At 35.6% G+C, this 10,654-nt stretch overlaps 2 protein-coding genes across 2 annotated transcripts; both read left to right on the top strand.

Annotated features, from left to right (window-relative positions):
- Positions 1 to 1,012: 1,012 nt before the first annotated feature.
- On the top strand, positions 1,013 to 1,675 carry LOC103944618 (protein DELAY OF GERMINATION 1-like). Its single transcript, XM_048582631.1, has one exon. It carries the CDS (start codon positions 1,013 to 1,015, stop codon positions 1,673 to 1,675), a length of 663 nt encoding a protein of 220 aa, XP_048438588.1.
- A 5,223-nt stretch (positions 1,676 to 6,898) lies between these two features.
- LOC103942453 (CBL-interacting protein kinase 5-like) lies at positions 6,899 to 8,999 on the top strand. Its single transcript, XM_009352668.3, has one exon. It carries the CDS (start codon positions 7,267 to 7,269, stop codon positions 8,656 to 8,658), a length of 1,392 nt encoding a protein of 463 aa, XP_009350943.2. The 5' UTR covers positions 6,899 to 7,266; the 3' UTR covers positions 8,659 to 8,999.
- The last annotated feature ends 1,655 nt before the right edge of the window (positions 9,000 to 10,654 follow it).

Here is a 10,654-nt window from a genome sequence, read left to right as displayed (position 1 = left end):
GCAAAAACAATTGTTGCAACTATCATGTCTCTATTTTTTCTCATAGCATAAAATATATCTCAAGATATCGAGGTTTCATATAGTTTATAAGGGAGTAATTCTCAGTAACCAAAATTTTAGGTCAAATTCTAAATCATATGATGTGTCAATAATATGAAATAAGCACATTAATAAATAATTATATAATAATTTAATCATCAACCATTACATTATATGATTTTCAAAATACATTAATCAACACTTAATAATTCAATCATCAGCAACCACGTCATAGGGTTACAAAATTTAATTAAAAATTAATCTTCATAGCATTACCCATCTTGAAATCCTCAAAATGTGTCAGATATTGCGCTTAAGCATCGAAATTTTACCAAGTTATCAATATTTTAGAAATATCTCCATTGTAAAATGCTAAGGAAACACTTTTAAAAATGAGACTCTCTCTATCATCTCACAGTTCAATATTAATTTTCGTGCTAATATTATAAAATATTGTGCAAAAAACATAAGATGACTGCGAGTCTATAGAGTCCATAGAAAGTCACACTTTAAGAATCCACTATTTCGCTTTTTTTAAAGTGCAGTATAGATGTTGCTTCACTCAATTCAACTATCAGCAACCCTAGTTTTCTAATATATTGAGAAATATCTTTGATTATATCAGAAATATTTAAGACCATCATTTCTGGTGAGGTAGAATGCCAGACCAGTACACATTCAAACTATGTGGCCGTATTGGAGAACCTTCACTCTTGACTTAGTAGAAAAATCATGAAAATTTAAGTCCATGCAGTTGCTTCCAACAGTTCCAGCAAAGAAAGCAGAACCAGGGCAAATTTGACACGAAAAAGAAGACAGTTGTCATCACCTACTACGTGTCCTCCACATAAACAAACATTTCCACACCGCTTCAAAAATTCGCTACCTTATTTTGAAGCAATTATCACACATTGTAATATAAAACTTGAAAGAGAAGCAGAAAAAAAGTCTAATATTCTCAGCTCGAACTCAAATGGCAAGTGGAGATAAGGAGAAATCCAAAAGTTGCTTTAAAGAGTGGATGGAAATCCAAGAGAAAGACCTCTCGGAGCTTCTCCAGGCCTTGACCTTAGACCCCCAAAACAAAGACACATTAAAGCATCTAGCTCAAAAGGGCATCGATCACTTCCAAGAATACATAGACAAAAGAAAACAACTCGCCCGCAGAGATGCTTCTGCATTTTTTGCTTCGACTTGGTGCACTTCATGGGAAAACTCCCTCCTTTGGATCGCCGGCTGCCGACCCTCTTTGTTTTTCCGGCTTGTTTATGTGCCCGGTGGGTCGAAAATGGACTCAAGGCTCGATGAGTTTCTGCAAGGCACGAGAGAGAGCGACCTTGGCGAGCTTCTGACGTACACGCAGCTTGTGCTGGTCAACAGTTTACAAAGCAAGACTATTAGTAGGGTGGAGGAGACGCTGACGGCGGAGCTGGCGGCTCTGCAGGAGGAGATAGCGGACCAGCCGATTGTAATGATTGCGAAAGGGTTGAGTGAAACTGGGGAGATGAATAGGGAAGTGGAGGAGGCCCTAGATGAGCATGGCATAGCCATGGTTAGGGTTATGGAGAAGGCTGATCAGTTGAGGCTGAACACGCTTAAGGAGCTTGTTAAAATATTGACACCTGTTGGCGAGTAAGAAGCTTCACCTGTGTGTGCATAAGTGGGGTAGGAAGAGAGACCAATCGCATGGGAGGGAAAATATGGATGATTAATCAGTATGCATAATAGTGTTTTACTGACAATATTGTAACTGTTAAACTTCTGGTAGAAATTATATGTTGGTTTTGATTTGTTGTTGGTTGATTAATGCATTGCAAATTTGAAAGTGTATCTTTAAAGATTAATGCTTAAATGTTTTAGAAACATAATTGTGAAAGGGCAAGTTGGCCATCGAGTGCAAGACACGCTTGACTGCAAGAACAACCCGACGAGCAGGGGTGGAAGTCGGATTTAGTAATTCGTCGGTGTTGGATGGAAGGGTCGTCGCTGAAAGGATAGAAGTTACTTTTGATCTTTTCCAAAGCTCATCTCCAAAGGAAGGTTGGCACTTCGTTGTTGGCTCTTCGCCACTTGGGGTTGTAGTGTCTATATAATATGTTCCAGGTATACTCTTGGGTTGTTGTCCTTTAATATCCTATGCTCTAAATAAAAATTTTTGGAATGAGAAGTCACTAGCATATAATGCAAGTATTTGCCAGTGGAATGTCTTTGAATGGCGGATTGGATAATTATTATAGATGTTTTATTTGTGGCTTAATATGATTTTTTTTTTATTATGATAGAATATTGTTGTATTAAAAAAAAAAAATCTTATATTTTGCATTGAGAGCGGTACGACTAAGAAATGGTAGTAACTAGCATTCTCAATTAGGCCTATGTGTAACATTTTAACATTTTAATTTCTCTTAAACACCACGTTTGTTACTAAATTGCTTTTAAGCACACCATCAACCCATTTATTTGCAAACAGACGAATCTCTTGCTAGATGAACATGATAAATTTTTCATTGTGATCGGAATACAAGTAGTACACCACGTGTTTTTATACAAGTTATTAACTTTATTAACTTTTTAGCACATATATTCTACCATTTATATAAGGGAGACTTTGGATGCGGTCCCTAACTATGAATATTCTTTGATTGAAACCTTGTTGATTTTCATTTTTGATCCAAGTCCCTGACATTAATGTGATAATTTATTTATATGTACGTTATTATATTTTTTAAATTAAAAATTGAAATTTATAGTTGTATATATTAATGAGATTTTAAATAAACATTGGTATATTCATCAAAATTAATAACAAAATTATTGTATCAAAAAATGTGTACATTCTTCAAAATCACAAAAAAAAAAAAAAAAAAAAAAAAAAAAAAAAAGATATTAGGCTTAATAAAATTAGTAAATTTCTTTGATTAAACTTAACATGGATATATTCTCAAATCAAAGAAAAAAGAATGTACCCATATAAGTTTAAAAATGGATTCGAAAAAAAATTGAATAGATTATATATATAAGGGTACATTTTACATATAACAAATTGGTATATTTAAGAATGAGTACATTTTAAGATTAAAATTTTGAAAAAAATTACATGAATGGTACATATAATTAGCATGGGTACATTTAGCAAAATTAAAAATGGTTACAAATAAATAAAAAAATATGGGTACAAATACAAATAAAACTTTATAAAATATGGGCACAAAAAGAAATTAATATATGGGTACAAATTAAAACTAAAAAGAAAATTGGTACAAATTAAAAAAGGTTGCAAATTAAAAATGGGTACAAACTAAAACTAAAAATATATGATAAAAAAATTAACCATAAATATAAATATACTAATTGTAACATTTTTAACATTAAATGAATATATTTTGAAATAAAAAACATTTAATTGTTGAAATAATTAATGATGCTATTAATATCAAGGACCTTGATCAAAAAATAAAAATGAATAAGGTTTTAATCAAAGGAGTAGCAAAGGGAAGGATGTGAACCTAATTTCTCCTTTATATAATAACATGTGGTATACCATCTCATATTCCGATTACACTAAAAAAATCTCTCGATGACCGCAACCTCGACACCTGCCACCATTCACTAACAGAGGACCATATCATTAGTCGCGCAAAAAAGATGGCGATCAAGTGAGCATGTCCGTGAGGATGTTGCTAAAAATACCTTGAATTTATATCAAACAAAAGCTTAGTTGGTTTGGTTGTAGAAGTTTTGGCTGTGAAGGACAACCTAATCGCTAAACAGCTTTTTTAGTCAAATAATACTTCTCTTCTAGATAGATGTCTAAGATTGAATTGACCCTTCTTTTAATTTTAGGGACGTTTTGATATAGACGCCTCGTTTTTAAATGTCATAAACTAAACATCTATTCATTTTGCAAATTTGATTAAATATTTTCCCTACAATTTTGATGCTTAATTTTATTTCATTAGAAGTCTATTCACGTTAGAATTCCCTTTTTTCCTCCTATTTTTATGCAACTCGATTTAAGATTTTTTTTATTTTTTATTAAAATATTTATTTTAGTAAATTAAATAGAATGTAACAAAACTTGTTGTTAGGTACGTTTGGTTTATATTGGTACGTTTGATTATAATGGTACATTTGGTTACTTGTTACATTTGAATTTTTGGTCCATTTGGCTTCTTGGTATATTTGAATTTTTGGTACATTTGTTTTCTTGGTACATTTGAATTTTTGGTACATTTAGTTTTTGGTACATTTGAATTTTTGGTACGTTTGTTTTCAAAACATAAGTTTTATTACGCTTTGTCCTAATAATGAGGAATTACTTTAATTAATTATTATTATTATAGAAAGAGTCGTTAACAATGTAAAAGTTTAAATTACTTTAATTAATTATATTTTTTTAATAGCAAGAGTCAATAAAACGTAGGAGTTTAAAGGACCGGGCAAAAAAAAATTTCCTAAATTGTAGGCAATTAGTTACAAGGTAAAGTGAAGATGCCTTTAAACAAATTATATGTAATTTAAAAAATAGAAAAACGTTGATGTGGCAATTGGTCAAAGTCTCTTAATCAAATCTTAAAAAGGAACCAATGTTTGATCTAAAACGTATTAAAAAAATGCAGGGGATTCTAATTTTCCCTTAATTTTAAGACCCACGCATTCAATCTTTTCCTGCCGGACAAATTCTTTTCGTTCGGCCTTGTATTGTTGAAAGCGTAGCGATTTTAACGATAAAACAGCATTTATATTATTTATTAAATCGGAGAAAAGAGAGATATGTTTCGTACCTTTAATCGTGTTCTTTGTTAGGGGGAAGAAGAAAAACTATACAAGTTCTTTTTTGTTCTGAGAAAAGATTAGGGTTTGTTGGGTGTAAATAGAAGTATATTAAGTTTTACGTATTAATATGTCTTTTTTTTTTTTGTTTCCTCACTCGATTAAAAACTAAAAAAGTATCTAAACTTAAGTATTGGGGTGAATTTAGATGGATTGTGGTGTTTAAATAGAAAAAATCCTAAACTCTAACAAAGAAAAAACAGAGAAGTGCAGAATAGAAAAAACCAGGTTGCGTTTTCAGCTCTCCCTTTCATTATAAGCTCAATTTTTCTGTTTTCTGTTTCCCAGGTCTCTGCAACTGATAGACTTTGGTGCCATTCAACGCAAGGAATCCATGATCAATCCCATCTTTGACAGTGCTGGACGATACTCGGATACCTTCATAAGACGCTTGAGACTTGCTAATGAGAACATATCTGTCTCTCACGGTGCTTCAAACACCTTTTCAGGATGTCAAAGAACAACTTACTGTGTTGAAGCTTGCCAACATTATGTGGCTGTTCAGCTCTCCCTCGTTTAAATTTAACACGGGGACCCAAAGACCATACAAGCTGCAATTATTTGGAAAGACTGGTGGCCCGTACCGCAAGTCTAGTGGAAAGGAGTTGGAGGGTTTGGTGAATGACAAGGTCAGGTAATTCGGGATGTGTTGTCGATTAGGGAGGCCATGGCGTTTCGGTTTTGATCTTCTTGCTTCTTGAGCGTTTTATTTTTCTGCTTTGCTTCTGCAGCCTCTCCTTTTCTAAATGTACCAAGCAACCCAACTTTTGACAAACCCAAAACTTTTTTCTCAGCCTTTTTCACGTTAGACCTAACTTGATCATCAAATTAACATTATATTATTATTGACTGACGTGATATCTCTTAGTCACACCCTAATCTCTAGATCAACATTTAAGCATCTAAACTTATAACTAGGTCTCAAATTCAACACAAATAACAAATAATTATCGTCATTTGTATGAGTTAAACATAATCTCCTACTTACAATTTGAAAAAAAATATCACTAGATTGTAATGCTTGTTATTAAATTAAAGTGTGTTTAATTAGATACTATAAAATGATAAAAAATAAAAAAAAATGGGAACCACTTGTCATTCCAAAATGGAGTATTTTTTTTTTTTTTAACTATATCATCCATTTGTACTATAACATATGGATTAGTGATATCACGTGACGGTCAAACAAAATATTCCTTAGAATTTGTTCAGGGCAAAAGAGATACATAAGACCCAGGTGTATATGCAAGAAAACAACCTACTGTGGATCGACATAGTGGACTTTGGGGTTGAGATTTGGTGAAATCTTGTTCCTCCTGGTCAGGCCACTGATTGAACTCACTTCATTTGGCACCATTGTATTTGTGGACCTACTTTTACCATCTCTTACAACCACCATATCTCCATAGGCCAGGCTCTCTTAATTCTTCCTGCACCGTATCAGCTTTGTGGTCAGTAGTAAGCTGTGTGGGCCACACACAAGATTCACACATGGCACCCACGTGGACATCCTGCTTGCCATTGTGGTCCAATATTGTTCATGCACTACCCTGATTGAACATGCTTCTGTTAATCTGTATGTCGGCAAATTAGAGCAATCATACCAGCATTATCTTTTAAATTTTTAGGAGATTAATTGGCAAAAGTAAGAATGCTATTTTGTGGAGTTTTAATCTCAACCAGTAGTATAGACTACAATATGTCAATTTGGATCATTTATCATATTGTAGAATGACAAATGTTTTTTCCAAAACTGTAAATGCAAGGAGAGTAAAATTCCTGTATATTATTTATTTATAGTAATTTGTTGCTGGATAATCGTTTTCTTATGATAGTAATTTCTCCAACGGTCTATTACTATACATAGAGGCCTAAATGTGGTCCAGTCCTTGAGCACGGGGGATAGAGAGCAACCAAACTTATTTACTATTTTTGCAAAAACTGAAGAACATTGGAATTGGAGGGTGTCTCTCTATTAAGAGACCTTGTTTTTGGGAGCATAATTACAGGGATGTTCGTAGAGCACTCTGTCCCTGCACAAAGGTTGTCTTCTGGGTGCAGCCTTTTGGCATGAGTTGAACTCCTTGTGCTCTGATTGCATTCCACGAGGGATTTTCCTCATCCTGCCTTTTGGCACGCATGAGTTGAAATTCCTTGTGTCCCTTGATCCGGTCATTACTTTCCCCTTATTTTCGTAATACATTTTCATCGATCGTTAGGCCGGCAGAGCGAAAAATTGTTTGAATATGAGCATGTATGTATAACCCTACTGCAGTAAAGGAGTGAATAGTGATTGCATGTACATATATTACTGATCTTGTCTCATTTTTCACCATCAGCTGTTTGTGTGGTGAATTTTGAGTCGTGGTTTTCAAAAAACCCGAAGAAAAAACTATGGAGGTGAAAAAAGGAAACATATTGATGCGCAAGTACGAGGTGGGACGGTTGCTTGGAAAAGGGACATTTGCCAAGGTTTACCATGCACGGAACCTGAAGTCCGGCCTGAGCGTTGCAATTAAGATAATCGACAAGGAGAAGGTGCAGAAGGTCGGATTGATTGATCAGATCAAGAGGGAAATCTCCGTGATGCGCCTTGTGAGGCACCCGAATGTGGTTCAGCTCTTTGAGGTTATGGCCAGCAAGACCAAGATTTATTTTGCCATGGAGTACGTGAGAGGCGGGGAGCTTTTCAACAAGGTTGCCAAAGGGAAGCTTAAGGAAGACGTGGCGAGAAAATACTTTCAGCAACTGATTGGGGCTGTCGATTACTGCCACAGTCGAGGGGTCTATCACCGCGACATCAAGCCAGAGAATCTCTTGGTGGACGAGAATGGAAACCTCAAAGTTTCGGATTTTGGATTAAGCGCATTGTGGGAGTCTAGGGGACAAGATGGCCTCCTCCACACCACGTGTGGCACGCCAGCGTATGTAGCACCAGAGGTAATAAACAAGAAAGGTTATGATGGTGCAAAGGCGGATACATGGTCTTGTGGGGTTGTCCTCTTTGTTCTGCTGGCCGCCTTCCTGCCATTCCATGACACCAATCTAATGGAAATGTATAGGAAAATCAGCAGAGGAGACTTCAAGAGCCCTCAGTGGTTTCCCCCAGAGGTACGTAAGCTTCTTTCAAGGATTCTCGATCCTAATCCAAGCTCAAGAATAAGTGTTGACAAGATCATGGAGAATAGTTGGTTCAAGAAGGGGTTTAAACAAATCGAAGCATCTTTAGCCCCTCCGTGTGATCCAAACACCTCAATCCATGATGTCCATGAGGCTTTTGCATCAACAAATCATTCAGCTGAAGAAAGTTCCAACAAGAATTCTAGCGGAGCAGGAACAAGCCCCATGAGGCCAACATGTTTCAATGCGTTCGACATCATATCTCTCTCGCCAGGTTTTGACCTATCCGGTTTGTTTGAGAATGATATGAATCACAGACCGCAGGAGCGATTCATGAGCACACAACCAGCCGCGACAATTGTTTCAAAATTTGAAGCCATAGCACAGACGGAGAAGTTCAATTGCCTGAAAAAAGACGGAACCCTTAAACTACAGGGTAGCAAGGAAGGAAGGAAAGGGCAGCTAAGCATCGATGCTGAGATTTTCGAGGTCACACCTTCATTTTATGTCGTGGAGATGAAGAAAACGGCTGGGGACACATTGGAATACATGGAGTTCTGTGACCATGGCTTGAAGCCCTCTCTTAAGGATATAGTATGGACTTGGCAAGGAACCGAGCTGCAACAGCAACCGCCGCTAGTAGTAGCACCTGAAGTCGTTTCTTAGATACGAGGGAAGTGCTTATTTTTATCTAAAACTTGTGCTTAATTTGTGTCTTCAATGCGTTTTCATCTTTATTTCTAAAGCTTTTCAGTCCTTTTCTTCTTTAACAAGCTTTGTATGTCGTATTTGTTTCGAATTTGAGATCAATTGGTAGAGAGAGAGAGAGAGAGAGAGAGAGAGAGAGAAAGAAAGAGAGAGAGAGGTATTACTAGTCTGGTCATCTGGTGAACAACTGAAGACTGAGTGCAGTGCAGGATGTTCTGAAAAATGTGTAGATGAAATGCTGCAATCATGTAGCCAGATTGATGAATGAATATAGAATCACTAGTTTAAACTTGTAGCAACAAAAGGGCAAAATTTGGATATTCATTTGCATATTTTAAGGGCAAGGTATGGACTAATTATATATGTTCTTGTTTTTTCTTTCAATTTAAATACTGTGGAACCACATTTAAAGTACTATCATGTTAGAATTTTCAGTCATGTGCTAAGAGATATTAATATAAGGATGTATTCTCACTTGCTTGAACTAAAAAAAGAACCCTACAAGAAGAGAAATATTGTGTCTAAGGGAAGAATCACAATTGTTTGTGCCATAATACAAAATCAAAATCTTTTGTAATTTTAGCACTTAGGGCAATCCGTACGAGGAATGTCAAATGGCTGGTCATACACAAGAATTCCTCCGTAAGAGGGGCTGCTGTATTCAAGAATCTCTCCTCCAAAAACAAAAACAGCAGACAAGTTGATAAGCTAATTTATAACCAAATTAACCAAAATGCTGGACCATTGGTTTATACTGAATGTTATTGAGAAAGTGTGATTTGTAATTAGCTATGAGGGTAGGATACGTAGAACGATCACCATCTGTTATTTTAACTAGCAAATCGAGACCTCTCCCTTTAGAAATACTCCTTGTCAAATTTAGTTATCCGATATAAAAATCCATTGTTCACCGCATGAAACATACTTTAGTAAGCACTGCTTAATTAGCCTATTTTACTTTAATCACACGTAATTACAGAATTGTTGTCTTCACAAGGAGGACACGAAATAATGTGTGATTGGCTGCCATTTAACGTAGGAAAAAGGATTAGCAAAAGATTTGGCTTAATTAAAGAAAAGACTAACCATTAAACGTCCAATCCATGCGATTATATGTGGTTCTTTTCCTTATTTGTGTAAAGAATATAAGCTATAAACTGCAATCAGAAAACATTATCTTCACAATATCTGAAAGACTGAAAGTCCTTCGCTGAATCCTATCACGTATTCTTATCCACATGTCCGTTCCTGTATTTCCCTCCATTTGTCCACGCACAAAAATGGAAAACGATGTTTTATTATGTATTCCAACCAGAATTGCTGAGCTAACAATGAAATTAAGCTCAAGCATCCTTTTGTTGAAAAGTATGGTTCTTAAATCTTAACCCTTAAAACTCCGTTTTATGGCTAAGCCACGACACCTTTAACCCTAAACCCTAACCAGACCACTGCATCCTGCTCCATTTCTTATCTCTCTCATATACTTTCTGTCGAATTCTATACAAAAAACAAAATAATTATCAAACAGACTCTTTAAGTGTTTTCTCACTAGCATTAACAGAAGTTTTTATCATTCACTGGAGAGATTTTAATAGGTCTCTTTCCATCGTAAAAAAAAGTCCACCCTGAACAGACCATCGAATTATAAATTGCAGAAATCCATGGAAGAAGATAGAAAGAAAGAACTAAGAATTTACGACCAAGGCAGTGGGACAACTACCAGTCACACCCTAGCCCTAAATTATTGTTGGAGAGACACACCCATGAGGTGGCAAAGAGGTTAGCCAATAGAAGAACATCTGTAAAGCCAACCTCACAAATGAACGGATTATAAAGTCATGGATGACGACTTTTAATGTATGATATTCCCACTCTATAGCTGGTATTGAGTTCTTGTGCTGTCATTCCCTCTTTTCGACGGCAAGCACTACCACTGCCTCCTTTGAAATTGTCA

The sequence above is a fragment of a genome, unplaced genomic scaffold (assembly GCF_019419815.1).
Source record: "Pyrus x bretschneideri cultivar Hongxiangsu unplaced genomic scaffold, Pyrus_bretschneideri_v1 Contig19, whole genome shotgun sequence".
In the NCBI taxonomy this organism is placed as follows: Eukaryota; Viridiplantae; Streptophyta; class Magnoliopsida; order Rosales; family Rosaceae; genus Pyrus; species Pyrus x bretschneideri.
This window is presented reverse-complemented; position numbering and strand designations above follow the sequence as displayed.